Consider the following 17,006-nt stretch of genomic DNA (forward strand, 5'->3'; position numbering starts at 1 on the left):
AAGCCCCAGGGAGGGAGGGGAGAGGAGCAGAAGCCGACCAATCCTAAAGCAACACTGGCGAGGGCTGGGCCAATCGAAGATCAAGGTCCCACCCTCTGCAGGCCAGGCGCCCTTAGGGGAGCGCGAGCGCCCCACCTTGCTGGGGAGGCCCGGAGAGCCAGAATGGAAAGGGCAGGGTCTCCTGGGGTTGGGATTGGGTCACGCGTTCGAAGCGTGCCGCGCATGCGTAAGGTCTTGAGTGCCGTAGGGTTTGCTGGGCAGCAATGCCTGTTCACTTTATGGGGTCTCAAATTGGGCTTCTGTTGAAAAGGAATCCTTTGACTCCTGAGCTGCACAGGGTGCGGGGTCCTGACGCAGTGGGGTCCCTAGAAACGGGTGCCCTAACCAACTGGGCTCTAAAATGAGATCCTCCTGGGCCCCATGGGGAACGGGGGTCCCCACTGAGCTGCTCCCAACAAGACACGGGGGTCCTGATTTGCAGAGCCCCACCGAGGACGGGGTTCCTGATCGAACGGACCCTATGGGGCAGGAAAGTCTTGACGGGGCTCCACAGAGGACTGAGGTCCTAACCGATCTCCACGGGGAGCAGGGGTTCTGATTCATGGGGTCCCACCAGGGCGTAGGGGTCCTCATTGGGCTCCACCGAAGGTCGGGGTCCTAATTGAGCCCACGGAGACAAAGTCCTGGCTGATCCGGCCCCCTGGGAACGGGCGTCCCGCGTGCGTGGGATGCCCAGAATGGGGAGCCCCCCAGCCTCCCTCGCCTTGCAGGGGTGCCCCGCACCCCGCCTCGCTGGGCGGAACGGGGTCGCGATGTCAGTAGGGTCAGCGCCTGGGACGTCCGACTGTCCAGCTCCGTCCGTGGTGCTGGGCGTCCCCACAACCTGTCCCGATGTGGGCCGTCGCCCCTCCTCTCCCGCGGGGGCCGGGCCTGGGGTGGCGCCTGGCGGGCGGGGGCGGGCCCAGCTGCGGGGGCGCAGTCGCCGGGCCTCGGGCGGCGGGACGGACGAGACCGGGGCCCCGGGTGGCACCCGGCGGGCGGGCGGGCGCCATGGAGCTGCTCTCGGCGCTGAGCTTGGGCGAGCTGGCGCTCAGCTTCTCACGGGTGCCGCTCTTCCCCGTCTTCGACCTCAGTTACTTCATCGTCTCCATCCTCTACCTCAAGTATGAACCAGGTGAGCCGGGGCGGGGGGCTGAGGGGGCCGGCAGCCGGGGGCGCGGGCCGGGGCAGCTGGGGGTCGCGGAGAGGGGGAAGCCCGTGCGTGGTGGAGGGAGCGGGGGACAGGTTCAAGGATTGCATCGTGGGAGTAGTCAGGCGCGAGAATCATGGGGTTCTCCCACGCCGCCGGGGTGAGCCCGGGGGAGAAGCTTCCAGGACGATGAAGCTGGGGGAAGGGAAGGAGAGGCGTGAGCCCGTTTAGAGGAGGGGGAACAGGTGCTTGGGGGAGGGGTGGAGGAAAGGTCGGGGCTCCTTGTTGGGTCAGAGCTGCAGGAACTTGGGCAAGGGGCGCCGGCTGTGGCGAGGGTGCAGGTGGGGGTCGGTGCAGCTGTTCTGGCCGCGCGCAGGTGTGACCTCCCTCCTTGACCTTGGCACGCGGAGTGGGAGCGCCAGTGGGGTGTCTATATAAGGGCCGCCGCGCCGCCGGGGGCTGCGGTCAGGTTCAGCGAAAGTGACACCGGTTCTCCTCCCCGCTGCAACTGTCCAGCACCCTCCACTCCTCTCCCTTCCCCCACGGTGCTGAATCTCCGAGTCCCCACGGGAATTCTTCCAGCCCTGGCTCCAGATCCTTTCCACTTACGGAGCAGAACCGGTCCCAGGGCTGGGTGACTTGGGGTCAGCGTCCTCCCTCTCAGCTCCAGACCCCAGGCTGGGGAGGTCACAGGAGGGTACACCCTGCTTCTTAGATTTTTTAAAAAGTCATTTTTAAAATGAGGATGAATGGCTTCCTTAGAACGTGTTCTATTTTTATAAAAGGTTCATGAACAAATGTTTCTTGTTCATCGTTATTCTAGCACACCAGCAACTTACTAGATAATAGATTTTAGACTTAGAAAAATAAAAGAACCCCAAACTTCATGAGCCTTCCTCCCACTTAGATGTAAATTACCACTGTAGCTCAAAAAGGAAATAGCTTTATTCTCAGATGATAAAAATAAGTAATCCTATTTACTAAAAACTCAAACTGAAAAGGGCAAAGGAAAAAAAGAGAATTACTGTCAACATAGTGGTGGCCAGCCACCCTTCCTGATCTCTCTTCTATTCATTTATACTTATGTAGTTATAGACATAAATGCACACTCTTTTTTTGTTATTGCTGTTGTTGTTGTTTGAGATGGAGTTTCGCTCTGTCGCCCAGGCTGGAGTGCAGTGGAGTGGTCACTGCACTCCACCTCCGGGGTTCAAGCGATTCTCCTGCCTCAGCCTCCTGAGTAGCTGGGAGTACAGGCGCCCGCCACTACACCTGGCTAATTTTTGTATTTTTGGTGGAGACGGGGCTTCACCATGTTGGCCAGGATGGTCTCGATCTCCTGACCTTGTGATCCGCCCACCCAGGGCTCCCAAAGTGTTGGGATTACAGGCGTGAGCCACTGAGCCCAGCCAATGCACGGTCTTATGCTAACAGGATTACACTGTACTTGCTAGGAATTTTTATTCTATTTTTGCCTATCCACATGCCAGAGCCTATTTTCTTAAAAGCTATCCTGAAGAACAGTTACAGTGCAAAACAAAATAGGCTTTTGTGTTGTCCTAGCATGAACATGGGCTGTCTTTCCTTTCTGGGGAAGAATTCTTGGTGGTTCAGGCCAGTTCCTTGGGCAGTTGCAGAACCTTAGAAAATCTGAAACTGGCTGGGCACAGTGGCTCACGCCTGTAATCCCAGCAGTTGGGGAGGCCAAGATGGGCGGATCACCTGAGGTCAGGAGTTCGAGACCAGCCTGGCCAACATAGTGAAACCCCATCTCTATTAAAACTACAAAAATTAGCCGAGCGTGGTGGCATGCACCTGTGGTCCTAGCTACTTGAGAGGCTGAGATGGGAGAATCACTTGAACCTGGGAGGTGGAGGTTGCAGTGAGCCGAGATCACTCCATTGCACTCCAGCCTGGGCAACAGAGGAAGACTCTGTCTTGGAAAAAAAAATAAAAAGAAAAGATAATCTGAAACTGAGGAGGGTTGGAGCCCTGTGGGGATGTAGGACACAAATGTCTTGAGAAAAGAGGTCTCCAAGCTGCCTGGGAACTTGCAGGAAGGTTCAAGATATTTCTGCAGAAGTCCTAGAATAAGCTATCCAAGCTCTAAGTGCCAGAGCCTGAAGGTTCCTGAAGGCTGAGAAGTGGTGCCAAACCCTGGCTATTCATGAGATGCTCCTGGGAGCTTTCAAACCCCCCAGCTCCACCCCACACCAATTGATTCAGAATATTAATCTCCCCTCCCTCAGTGACTGATGTATGTTATCAGGGCTGAGGATACCCCACCCAGTTCAACCTCCTCCTTTCATAACTGGGGAAACAGGAAATAGTGGCTAAGCTATCTTAAATACACAGTGAGCCTGTGGTCCCATGGCTGGTCAGTTGCAGCCTCGGGACTCAGCCCAGGTCTGCTTGACTCTAAGAATCAGTACAATTAATGTGAGATACTTGGTTTCCTTAGAAAAGTAAGGTGTTGGAGGCCAGACGTGGTGGCTCATGCCTGTAATCCCAGCATTTTGGGAGGCAAGGCGGGTGGATCACTTGAGCCCAGGACTTTGAAACCAGCCTGGCCAACATGACAAAACCCCGTCTCTACTAAAAATGCAAAAATTAGCCAGGTGTGGTGGCACACGCCTGTAATCCCAGCTACTCGGGAGGTTGAAATGAGAATCGCTTGAACCCGAGAGATGGAGGTTGCAGTGAGCCGAAATCTTGCAGCTGCACTCCAGCCTGGGTGACAGAGCCTGGTTGAGACTCTGTCTTGGAAAAAAAAAAAAAGAAAAGTTAAGTAAGGTGTTGGATTGAACTGTTAGTCCCAGTTTGGTATGCATGCTGGATATCTGTAAGTTTTCTTCTCAGAATTTGTGTGCTAGACCAGCTACAGAATTTGCCAGGCCCAATACAAAGTATTAGTGTAGGGCCTTTTGTTGAGAAATTAAGAATTTCATAGCCAGGCATGGTGGTGTGTGTCTGTAGTCTCAGCTACTTGGGAAGCTGAGGCTGGAAGATCACTTGAGCCCAGGAGTTGGAGCTTAACTGTGCCTGGCTGGGTCGGGCTTTCTTGAGAATCCTGAGAGCGGATGAAGTTCAGAATGCGGTTCTCAACTGAGCAGCATCAGTGCCGCCTGGGAGCTACAGTGAGCTATGATCACCCCACCGCCCTCCAGCCTGGGCAACAGAGCAAGACCGTGTCTCCTTAAAAAAATGTCAGCATAGGTCAGATAATCTCAGCATTTGGGGAGGCCGAGGTTGGAAGACTGCTTGAGGCCAGGAGTTCATGGCCAGCCTGGGCAACATTGTGAAAACCCTTCTCTATAAAAAATACAAAAATGGCCAGGTGCGGTGGCTCATACCTGTAATCTCAGCACTTTGGGAGGCCGAGGTGGGCGGATCACCTGAGGTCGGGAGTTCAGCCGACCTCAGGTGATCTCCATGTAGCCTGACCTACATGGAGAAACCCCATCTCCACTAAAAATACAAAATTAGCCGGGTGTGGTGGCACATGTCTGTAATCCCAGCTACTAGGGAGGATGAGGCAGGATAATCGCTTGAACCTGGGAGGCAGAGGTTGCGGTGAGTCAAGATTGTGCCATTGCACTCCAGCCTAGGCAACAAGAGTGAAACTCTGTCTCAATGAATAAATAAATATAAAAATACAAAATACAAAAATACTAGCCAGGTATGGTGGCATGTGCCTGTAGTCCTAGCTACTAGGGAGGCTGAGGTCAGAGGATTACCTGAACCCTGCAAGGTGAAGGCTGCAGTGAGCCATGATCATGCCATTGCACTCCAGCCTGGGCAACAGAGTGAGACCCTGTCTCAAAAAAAAAGAAAAAAGAAAGAAACTAAACGTCTCTGAAATCATGGGAGTCAGTTCTACCACTAGCACTGAGTAAATACCACACTGATTATTTCACCACCATGAGCTTCAGTTTATTTGTCTGTGAAATGGGATCACTGGTAAGAGAACCCCTGACTCCCTTTCCTAGCTATTATAAAGATCTATTGAGAATTTTGTCAGGAATAAGGTCTAATGCATTTGTGAGGGGTGGTGATGTTTATTTGGAAGTCTATGGAGGAATGTATTACTTGGGATACTGGCATTTTCTGGATCAGGCTTGCTTGCTTTTCTTTTCTTTTCTTTTTTGAGATGAAATCTTGTTTTCTTTTTTTTTTTTTTTTTTTGAGACGGAGTCTTGCTCTGTCACCCAGGCTGGAGTGCAGTGGCCGGATCTCAGCTCACTGCAAGCTCCGCCTCCCAGGTTCATGCCATTCTCCTGCCTCAGCCTCCTGAGTAGCTGGGACTACAGGCGCCTGCCACCTCGCCCGGCTAAGTTTTTGTATTTTTTTTAGTAGAGACGGGGTTTCACTGTGTTACCCAGGATGGTCTCGATCTCCTGACCTCGTGATCCGCCCGTCTCGGCCTCCCAAAGTGCTGGGATTACAGGCTTGAGCCACCGCGCCCGGCCGAAATCTTGTTTTCTTGCCCAGGCTGGAGTGCAGTGGCACGATCTCAGCTCACTGCAACCTCCACCTCCCAGATTTAAGTGATTCTCCTGCCTTAACCTCCCAAGTACCTGGGATTACAGGCACCCGCCACCACACCCAGCTAATTTTTTGTTTTGTTTTGTCTTGTTTTTGGAGATGGAGTCTCGCTGTGTTGCCAGGCTGGAGTGCAGTGGCGTGATCTCGGCTCACTACAACCTCTTCCTCCCGGGTTCAAGCGATTCTCCTGCCTCAGCCTCCCGAGAAGCTGGGATTACACACATGCGCCACCACGCCCAGCTAATTTTTGTGTTTTTGGTAGAAATGCGGGTTCACCATGTTGGCCAAGATGGTCTCAATCTCTTCACTTCATGATCTGATAGTCTCCATCTCTTGACCTTGTGATCCACCCACCTTGGCCTCCCAAAGTGCTGGGATTACAGGCGTCAGCCACTGCGCCTGGCCTTTTTTTTTTTTTTTTTTTTTTTTTTTTTTTGTATTTTTAGTACAGATGAGTTTTCACCATGTTGGCCAGGGTGGTCTCGAATTCCTGAACTCAAGTTATTCACCCGCCTCAGCCTCCCAAAGTGCTGAGATTACAGGTGTAACCCACTGCTCCCAGCCAAATTAACTTTAAATTTTTTTTTTTTTTTTGAGACAGGGTGTTGCTCTGTCTCCCAAGCTGGAGTGCAGTAGTGCAGTCGTAGCTCACTGTGGCCTCCAACTCCTGGGCTCAAGCAATCCTCCCACCTCAGCTTCCCATGAGCAACTGTGCCTGGCTGGGTCGGGCTTTCTTGAGAATCCTGAGAAAGGATGAAGCTCAGAGTGTGGTCCTCAACTGAGCAGTGTCAGTGTCACCTGGGAGCTGGTTAGAAATGCAGAGCCCCCACAGTGGCTCATGCCTATAATCCCAGCACTTTGGGAAGCCAAGGTGGCCGGATCACAAGGTCAGGAGTTCGAGACCAGCAGGGCCAACATAGTGAAACCCTGCCTCTACTAAAAATACAAAAACTAGCCAGGCATGGTGGCAGGCTCCTGTAATCCCAGCTACTTGGGAGGCTGAGAAAGGAGAATCGCTTGAACCCAGGAGGCGAAGGTTGCAGTGAGCCGAGATCATGCCACTGCACTCCAGCCTGGGCGACAGAGCGAGACTCCATCTCAAAAAAAAGAAAAGAAAAGAAAAGAAAAAATACAAAAATTAGCCAGGCATGGTGGTGCACACCTGTAATCTCAGCTACTTGGGAGGCTGAGGCACAAGTATTGCTTGAACCCGAGAGGCGGAGGTTTGCATTGAGCCAAGATCTCGCCACTGCACTCCAGTCTGGGTGACAGAGTGAGACTCCGTCTCAAACAAAAAAAGAAAAAAAAAATCCGTTTGTCCTGATTGCTACCCCTCTTTCATTTAAATCAGAATTGTAGGCCAGACGTGGTGGCTCACGCCTATAATCCCAGCATTTTGGGAGGCTGAGGCTGGCGGATCACCTGAGGTCAGGTGTTTGAGACCAGCGTGATTAACATGGTGAAACCCTGTCTCTACTAAAAATACAAAAATTAGCTGGGCATGGTGGCAGGTGCCTGTAGTCCTGGATACTTGGTAGGCTGAGGTGGGAGAATCGCTTGAACACAGGAGGCGGAGGTTGCAGTCAGCAGAAATCATGCCATTGCACTCCAGCCTGGGTAACAGAGCAAGACTCCATCTCAGAAAAATTAATTAATTAATTAATTAGTTAACTCAGAATCATGGGGCTGGAGGAGGTGGCTCACGTCTGTAATCCCAGCACGTTGGGAGACCAAGGCAGGCAGATCGCTTGAAGCCAGGCGTTGGAGACCAGCCTGGCCAACACAGTCCCTGTCTCTACTAAAAATACAAAAATTAGCCAGGAGTGGTGGCACAAGCCTATAATCCCAGCTACTCTGGAGGCTGAGGCACGAGAATCGCTTGAACCTGGGAGGTGGAGGTTGCAGTGAGCCACGATAGTGCCACTGCACTCCAGCCTGGGCAACAGAGGCAGACTCCGTCTAAAAAAATAATAATAATTAAAAAATTCAGAATTACTGGGGTTGGCACCAAGCATTGGTGTTTTATGAAGTTCCACAGATGAGAACTGGTTCCCTGCATCGGGGTATCCCAGCCTTGTGCTGGTGACAGGGCATTAGGTGCCCTGTGCATTTCAGGAGGTTTTGTAGTATCCTCCACCCTCTGAGGCTAGTAGCACCTCCACCCTGCCCCACACCATCCAATAATGACAACCAAAAATGCCCCAGACATTGCCAGTGTTCCTGGGGGCACAGTCTCTCCCAGCTGAGAACCATTGATCTGGTGCATAAATCTCAAACTCCCATGCCTCCAGGGGCAAGTCAGTTGATGTATACTACACAGAGCCTAGCCAGATGGGGACCGTCTGTCCCTAGGTGAGAACCAAGCAGGCACATCTCTACCTGGTTGGGGCTGGAACCCCCAGGACTGATTTTTCCTGTGTGTCTGTGTTGGCTGTTCAAACATTTCTCTTTCTTTTCCTTTTTTAAATTAATACACTTGGCCAGGCGTGGTGGCTCACACCTGTAATGCCAGCACTTTGGGAGAGCGAGGCAGGCGGATCACCTGAAGTCAGGAGTTCAAGACCAGCCTGGCCAATATGGAAAAACCCTGTCTCTACTAAAAATGCAAAATATTAGCCGGGCATGGTGACGGGCACCTGTAATCCCAGCTACTCGGGAGGCTGAGGCAGGAGAACCACTTGAACCTGGGAGGCAGAGGTTGCAGTGAGCCAAGATTGTGCCAGTGTGCTCCGGCCTGGGCGACAGAATGAGATTCTGTCTCAAAAAAAAAAAAAAAAATGATGGGGGTTCTGCTGTGTTGCCCAGGGTGGTCTTGAACTCCTGGGCTCAGGAGATCCACCTGCCTTGGCTTCCCAAAGTGTTGAGATTACAGGCATGAGCCACTGCCCCTGGCCAACCACTGATCTTTCTACTATCTCCAGAGTTTTGCTTTTTCCAGAATATCCTGTGGTTGGAATCGTGCAGTATGTACCCCTTTCAGACTGGCTTCTTTCACTTAGGAATATGCATTTAAGGTTCCTCCATGTCTTTTCATGTCTTGATAGTTCACTGAATAATATTTCTTTTTTTCTTTTTCTTTCTTTTCTTTTTTTGAGACAGACTTTTGCTCATTACCCAGGCTGGAGTGCAATGGCGCGATCTTGGCTCACTGCAACCTCTGCCTCCCAGGTTCAAGTGATTCTCCTGCCTCAGCCTCCCAAGTAGCTAGGATTACAGGCACGTGCCACCACGCCTAATATTTTGTATTTTTAGTAGAGACGGGGTTTCACCATGTTGGCCAGACCGGTCTCGAACTCCTGACCTCAGGTGATCCTCCCACCTTGGCCTCCCAAAGTACTTGGATTACAGGCGTGAGCCACCGCACCCGGCCAAATAATATTTCATAGTAAGGATGTTTCATGTTTTGTTTACCCACTCACTTCCTGCAGGACATCTTGGTTGCAGTTTTAACTTTTTAAAATTTTTTTGAGAAGGAGTCTCGCTCTGTCGCCAGGCTGAAGTGCAGTGATGTGATCTCGGCTCACTGCAACCTTCGGTTCACTGGTTCAAGCAATTCTCCTGCCTCAGCCTCCTGAGTAGCTGGGATTACAGGTGCCCGCCACCATGCCCAGCTAATTTTTGTGTTTTTAGTAGAAACAGGGTTTCACCATGTTGGCCAGGCTAGTCTTGAACTCCTGACCTCAAGTGATCCACACGCCTCGGCCTCCCAACGTGCTGGGATTACAGGTGTGAGCCACTACACCCAGACAAGTTTTAACATTTTTCATATGCTGTTAGGACCAAAGAAAACTTTTATTTGATTCCTGATTTGAGATCTCTGGTTTGAACTACAAGCTTTTTGAGGGCAAGAGGCTGTTGACCCCTGCTCCACCTTGTGAGGCAGAGGCTGCTATCTCTATTTTACAGGGGAGGAAACTGAGGCAGAATGCTGAGCTCAAAGGCTCAGGAGGAAAAGACTGGTCCTAGAGTCACTGAGAGACTCAGTCAGTACCCCAGGCTTCATACACCTCCGACTAAATAGCACGGTGCTAGAGTGCCCTGGGGACCCTTCTAGCACCACCCAGCCATCTGCAAATGAGGCATTGACCCCTGGAGAGGGAAAGTCACAGAGTCCATTACAGACCAGACTTAGGGACCCAAAGCTTCTTCCTCTCTTTTGAGGCAGAGCTGATTTTTTCTGTTTTATTGACTTATTTTTTAATTTTTAATTTTTTTTTTTTGAGACGGAGTTTGCTCTTATTGCCCAGGTTGGAGTGCAGTAGTGCGATCTCGGCTCACCGCAACCTCCGCCTCCTGGGTTCAAGCGATTCTGCTACCTCAGCCTCCTGAGTAGCTGGGACTATAGGCATCTGCCACCACGCCCAGCTTATTTTTGTATTTTTAGTAGAGACAGGGTTTCACTATATTGGCCAGGCTGGTCTCGAACTCCTGACCTCATGATCCACCCGCCTCGGTCTCCCAAAGTGCTGAGATTACAGGCGTAAGCCACTGCACCTGGCCTGTTTTTGTTCTCTTTTCTTTTTTTTTTTTTTGAAATGGAGTTTTGCCCTTATCGCCCAGGTTGGAGTGCAGTGGCATGATCTCGACTCACTGCAACTTCTACCTCCCAGGTTCAAGCGATACTCCTGCCTCAGCTGCCGGAGTAGCTGGGATTACAGGCATAAGCTACCATGCCCCGCTGAGGCAGAGCTGATTTTTAAAAAAATCCATCTACTGAAATTTCCACCCACAGGTACTTTCCATTTCCACACAGTTCCAGAAATACCTCTTGCGTCGTTGCTAGGCGCTAAGCATCTCTTTTTCACCCTCATAGTCAGTGTCTTTGGAAATGACTGATATAGATCTGGGGTGGTCACCTTGTCCAGGCTTTCCCAAGATGAGCATTGAAAGTCCCATGTCCAGCCGGGTGCAGGGGCTCACGCCTGTAATCCCAGCACTCTGGGAGGCCGAGGTAAGTGGATCACCTGAGGTCAGGAGTTCGAGACCAGCCTGGCCAACATGGAGAAATCCCATCTCTACTAAAAATACAAAAGTTAGCCGGGCCTAGTGGCGGGTGTCTGTAATCCCAGGTACTCGGGAAGCTGAGGCAGGAGAATCACTTGCACTCCAGCCTGGGCGACAGAGCAAGACCCCATCTCAAAAAAGAATAAAAGAAAGTCCAGCTGGGCGCAGTGGCTCACACCTGTAATCCCAGCACTTTGGGAGGCCAAGGCGGGCGGATCACGAGGTCAGGAGATCAAGACCATCCTGGCTAACACGGTGAAACCCTGACCCTACTGAAAATACAAAAAATTAGCCGGGCATGGTGGCAGGCGCCTGTAGTCCCAGCTACTCGGGAGGCTGAGGCAGGAGAATGGCGTGAACCCAGGAGGCGGAGCTTGCAGTGAGCCGAGATCGCACCACTGCACTCCAGCCTGGGCAACAGAGTAAGACTCCATCTCAAAAAAAAAAAAAAAAAAAAGTCCCATGTTCCAGGAAACCCCTGGGACCCAGGCAAAGGGGTATAGTTGGTCACCCTAGACAGCCTCCCCATTCTACACGTGGGCAAACTGAGGCCCAGGGAAGGGAGGGACTAGCCTAAGCTCACCCAGTGAGAGGGGAATGTGTTTGTGGCATGCGGCAGCTGAAAAACCTATTGACTTCATGGGACTGCCCCAAAACCCATCAAGAGAAACCAAGGAGTTTGGAAAGGGGAAAGGACCTAGACTTTGTTTTTTATTTTTATTTTTATTTATTTATTTATTTTGAAGCGGAGTCTCGCTCTGTCACTCAGGCTGGAGTGCAATGGCACAATCTTGGGTCACTATAACTTCCGCCTTCTGGGTTCATGCCATTCTCCTGCCTCAGCCTCCTGAGTAGCTGAGATTATAGCCACCTGCCACCATACTCAGCTAATTTTTGTATTTTTAGTGGAGACAGGGTTTCACCATGTTGGCCAGGCTGGTCTCAAACTCAAACTCCTGACCTCAAGTGATCCACCTGCCTCAGCCTCCCAAAGTGCTGGGATTACAGGCATGAGCCACTGCGCCTGGCCGTCATCTTGGTCTTTTGACAGTGAAGCAAACTGAGGCTTGGCGGGGGGCAGGCAGTCACTTGTCCAAGGCCATGCCAGAGTGAGTGGCAGAGCCAGAAGCTAGGCATGTGACGACGTTTTGCCATGTTGCCCGGGCTAGTCTTGAACTCTTGAGCTCAAGTGATCTGCTTGCCTCAGTCTCCCAAAGTGCTGGGATTACAGGCGTGAGCCACCGCGCCCAGCCGACATGTGACTTTTATAGCAGGGCACACACATGCTGCAAACATGGGCATCTGCCCGGCATATCATAACTCATGCAAACCCGAGGTCCCCACCCCCATTCCCCAACCTCAGTCCCTGGGATGATCCCAGAGGGCACAAGAAAGATCCTGGAAAGAATTCAGTCCCTGGGAGTTATTTTTAGATGCAGAGGTATCCATTTCTGCAAAACATGGGTGCCTCACCCGACCTGGCCTCTGCACAGGCCACCAGCTGCTCTGAGGGATTAACTCTCAACCAGTTGTGTTTTAAATAGACCCTAGGAGAGGAGCTGAAGCATTTTACCTCATACCCTAGGACCCTGGTCAATGTTGAGACGTAGGACAACCTTAAGTGCAGGGAGACGCTGCATTTTGGGCTCATAACTCCAGGGTGATATTAGAGGAGGGAAAAGCTCATTCCAGTCCTCAACAGAGTTAGACAAAGAAGCAATGTTCTGCTTTATTTTTTTTAAAAAAGAGATGTGGAAATAAAAAAGTGGCTTGTTCAAGATCACATGGTGAGTTGGTGGGGATATCGAGGAGAGGGGCAAGTGTATTGATTACTTACTGTAAAACAGGTGTGTCCAATCTTTTGGCTTCCCTGGGCCATGTTTGAAGAAAGAATTGTCTTGGGCCTCGCATAAAATACACTTACACTAACGATAGCTGATGAGCTTTAAAAAAAAAAAATCACAAAAAAACTCATATTTTTTTTTTTTTTTTTTGAGGCAGAGTCTTGCTCTGTGGCTCAGGCTGGACCTTGGCTCACTGCAACCTCCACCTCCTGAGTTCAAGAGATTCTCATGCCTCAGCCTCCCATATAGCTGAGATTACAGGTGCGCACCACCACGCCCAGCTAATTTTTGTATTTTTAGTAGAGACGGTTTGCTAGGCTGATCTCGAACTCCTGACCTCAAGTGATCCACCTGCCTTGGCCTCCTAAAGTGTTGGGATTACAGGCATGAGCCACTGAGCCCGGTCATAAGTGTATCATATTGCAGCCCAACATTTTCACTCAGTGGTATGCTTATGGGGCTTGTCTTTGTTGATACACCTAAAACAGAGATTCTCAACCAGAAGGGATTTTGTTCCCGAGGATAAATTTGGCAATATCTGGAGACATTCTTGGTTGTCACAGCTGTGGGGGAGGATGCCACTGTCATCTAGTAGGTGGAAGCCAGGGATGCTGCTTAACATGCTATAATGCCAGGATGCCCCCATAGCAAAACATGATCTGATCCCAAATGTCAATAGGGCTGAGGCTGGAAAACCCTAATCAAGGTCTAGTTCACTTTTCTTTTTTTTTTTTTCTTTCCTAGATTGTATTAAGAAATTAATATAGCTGAACCACATCATATTTAGTTTCTAGGTTAATATGAAAAGTCGATAATTTTTCTTTGAAACTTACAAGTACAATCTGCAAATACATAATTTTGAGAATAATTTAATATGTTGACTTCAAGATACAACTATATTCTATGTAAGATACAACTCTATATGTCAATATTTTATTTTTTTTTATCTTTTATTTTTGAGACGGAGTCTCGCTCTGTCGCCCAGGCTGGGGTGCAGTGGCCAGATCTCAGCTCACTGCAAGCTCCGCCTCCCGGGTTTACGCCATTCTCCTGCCTCAGCCTCCCGAGCAGCTGGGACTACAGGCGCCCGCCACCTCGCCCGGCTAGTTTTTTGTATTTTTTAGTAGAGACGGGGTTTCACCGTGTTAGCCAGGATGGTCTCGATCTCCTGACCTCGTGATCCGCCCGTCTCGGCCTCCCAAAGTGCTGGGATTACAGGCTGGAGCCACCGCGCCTGGCCTATATGTCAATATTTTAAAGAAACGGATCCTTACAAGACCAAGATAACCCACAGGCCACGAGGTTGGTTTTTCCTTTTTTTTTTTTTTTTGTTTAAACAAATGTGCACCACGATGTTTCAACAAGTAAGACAAATGCCATGAATGTGAAAGCTGCAGTTTGCAATATACCACATTTAGAACTCAGCAAAAGTGAATTAGACAGAGGTGGTAGTCATTCTAATTAAACAATCAGGTAACTTCACGACAAGCTGATTTGCAGCATCAACAGTGTCCATTTAAGTTTCTTTTTTCTTGATGATCAGAGGGCCCACATTGTCTCCAGTCTCTTCGTTATGTTTTGTTCCCATCACAGAATGGGAACTTTTTGGACCTCCAACAACGGCAGTACACAGCTTTATCTCCTAAGTCCTCCATGTCAAAAGCATGTACTATCTTGGGGTTGTCTTTCTGGATGTGAAGGTTTATCGTTGCTTTATTTCGATTATCTTTAACATAAAGTCTTTTGTAAGCTAGATAACCAATTGCAGCTGTCCCAGCAGCAATGGTAACTGCTGCGATCCATTCAACTCCTAGGCTGGAACTGGAAGTCAAACTCATGGCACCGTCGCTCACAAGGCATGTGCACTAGGATACTGAGCACAAACGGGTTCGCATGGCTGGCCAGACTTAAGGTGCTGGCGCCCTACTAAGGGCACCGACTCTACGCTGCTACCACGCCTAGTTCACTTTTATTTTTCTTCTTTTCTCTTTTTTTCTTTTCTTTTTCTTTCTTTTTTGTTTCTGAGATGGAGTCTCCCTCTGTCACCCAGGCTGGAGTGCAGTGGCGCCATCTTGTCTCACTGCAACCTCCACCTCCCAGGTTCAAGTGATTCTCCTGCCTCAGCCTCCTGAGTAGCTGGGATTACAGGGACCTGCCACCATGCCCGGCTAATTTTTGTTTTTCTAGTCGAGACAGGGTTTCACCATGTTGGCCAGGCTGGTCTCGAACTCCTGACCTTGAGTGATCCGCCTGCCTTGGCCTCCCAAAGTGCTGGGTGAGCCACTGCACCCAGCCTAGTTCGCTTTGAAATAGCTACTATATGGCACTCCACATTTTGTGGCTTCCCACAGCTTTACTAAGAGACTGTAGATTTCACTTTTCTCCTGTTGCAACATTGCATCAGTGAAACATCTTCCTTCTCTATGTCTTTGTTTATGGCACTTGTTTCTTTGGGGTTAATAGCGAGGAGTGGAATTGCTGGGGTCCAGGGGATGCACTGCTTCATATTTCCCTAGTGTTGCCAAGTTGCCTCTAATATGGTTATGCCCACGGAGGCACTCACCTGGGTTTGTAGGAGAAACTCTGGCATTGATGATTATTTTCCCCTCTGTGGGGCTGACCAAGCTAAGAAGAAGGTAATTCTACAGAGTAGAGTGCACTACAGGTTTCTCAATTAAGAAATGGAACTGAGAAGGTCATTGTTGTTACAATGCCACCAGAAATGGCCAGGCCTGCTGGGGGCTCATACCTGTGATCCAAGCACTTTGGGAGGCCAAGGTGGGAGGATCATTTGAAGCCAGGAGTTTAAGAGCAGCCTGGGCCACACAACGAGATCCTATCTTTACCAAAAAAAAAAAAAAAGTATAAAAATTGGCCAGGCGTGGTAGCACATGCCTTTACTCCTAGCTACCTGGGAGGCCCAAGCCCAGGACTTTGAGGCTGCAGTGAGTTATGATTGCATCACTGCACTCCAGCCTGGGTGACAGAGCGAGACGCTGTCTTAAAAAAAAAAAAAAAAAGAAAAGAAAAAAAGGTGTCCAGGCCAGGCACTGTGGCTCACGCCTGTAATCCCGGCACTTTGGGAGGCCGAGGTGGGTGGATCACCTGAGATCAGGGGTTCAAGGCCAGCCTGGTCAACATGGAGAAACCCCTTCTCTACTAAAACTACAAAAATTAGCTGGGTGTGGTGGCAGGCACCTGTAATCCCAGCTACTCAGGAGGCTGAGGCAGGAGAATGGTGTGAACCCGGGAGGCAGAGCTTGCAGTGAGCCGAGATTGTGCCACTGCACTCCAGCCTGGGCAACAGAGCAAGACTCCGTCTCAAACAAACAAACACAAAGAGAGATCACATTTTGTGACCTTGTTACCTCATGTCAACACTGACTGGAGTTTTCATTTTATTAGAATAAATCGTATTAGGGGAATCGTTGGTTTTAGCTCTGGTCGTGTAATGTACAGAGTAGCTCTGCCTTACAACTTGATCATAAAGTCATTCTCTTCAAAACGAAACTAGTTGGGAAAGACAGAATCAATATGATGAAAGAAGTGGTCACACCAGGAGACACCCAAGTTCTAACTCCAAGGTGTGGCCTTAAAAGATTATGAAGATATTAGCATAAAGATAGAACTATTTATAAAGATTATAAAGGCTTTACATGAATAATACAAGATGCAAGGATTTGATGAATAGACATTAATACTGTACCCCGAGTGTTGCATTTTCATGAACTTTTTTTTTTTTCCCCCCGAGAGGGAGTCTCGCTATTGTCAGCCTGGATGGGAGTGCAATGGCACGATCTCAGCTCACTGCAACCTCTGCTTCCTGGGTTCCAGCAATTCTCTTGACTCAGCCTCCCGAGTAGCTGAGATTAAAGGCGCCCACCACCATGCCCGGCTAATTTTTGTATTTTTAGTGGAGACAAGGGTTCACCATGTTGGCCAGGCTAGTCTTGAACTCCTGACCACAGGTGATCCACCTGCCTCGCCCTCCCAAAATGCTGGGATTACAGGTGTGAGCCACCATGCCCAGCCCTTTAAAAAAAAAAAAAAAAAAAGAAAAGGCCAGCTATAGGACCCAAGGACTCAGAAATGGGTGTTTAAGCCCCCTTCTTTTTAATATGGAATTTTAAATTACTTTTTATCTTGGAAGAGCTTATGACTCACAAGAAGTTGCAAAAATGGTACAGAGAATTTGCAAATACCCTTTACCCAGCTTCCTCCAGTGACATGTTACATAACGATAGTGCATTATTAAAACCAGGAAATTGGCATTGGTACACTATTATTAACTCAACTGCAGACTTTATTTATTTATTATTATTATTATTATTATTATTATTATTTTTTTTTTTTTTTTTTTTGAGACAGAGTCTGGCTCTGCTGCCCAGGCTGGAGTGCAGTGGCCGGATCCCAGCTCACTGCAA

The 17,006-nt window shown here is 49.6% G+C and overlaps 1 protein-coding gene, 1 long non-coding RNA gene and 1 pseudogene across 2 annotated transcripts in view; 1 reads left to right on the plus strand and 2 right to left on the minus strand.

The window, feature by feature from the left end:
• The window catches only part of LOC144336825 (uncharacterized), a 37,773-nt gene extending 26,883 nt beyond the window's left edge, over positions 1-10,890 (minus strand). The window contains exon 1 of the long non-coding RNA XR_013409178.1: positions 10,834-10,890. This is a non-coding gene — a long non-coding RNA (uncharacterized LOC144336825). The remainder of the gene's footprint in view (positions 1-10,833) is intronic.
• Positions 976-17,006, plus strand: part of TMEM38A (transmembrane protein 38A) — a 28,926-nt gene continuing 12,895 nt past the window's right edge. Inside the window, exon 1 of the mRNA XM_015123230.3 lies at positions 976-1,174. Within this exon, the coding sequence (XP_014978716.1) occupies positions 1,051-1,174 (124 nt within the window). The 5' untranslated portion in view covers positions 976-1,050. The remainder of the gene's footprint in view (positions 1,175-17,006) is intronic.
• On the minus strand, positions 14,001-14,536 carry LOC718757 (CDGSH iron-sulfur domain-containing protein 1 pseudogene; annotated as a pseudogene).

The sequence above is a fragment of the Macaca mulatta genome, chromosome 19 (assembly GCF_049350105.2).
Source record: "Macaca mulatta isolate MMU2019108-1 chromosome 19, T2T-MMU8v2.0, whole genome shotgun sequence".
In the NCBI taxonomy this organism is placed as follows: domain Eukaryota; kingdom Metazoa; phylum Chordata; class Mammalia; order Primates; family Cercopithecidae; genus Macaca; species Macaca mulatta.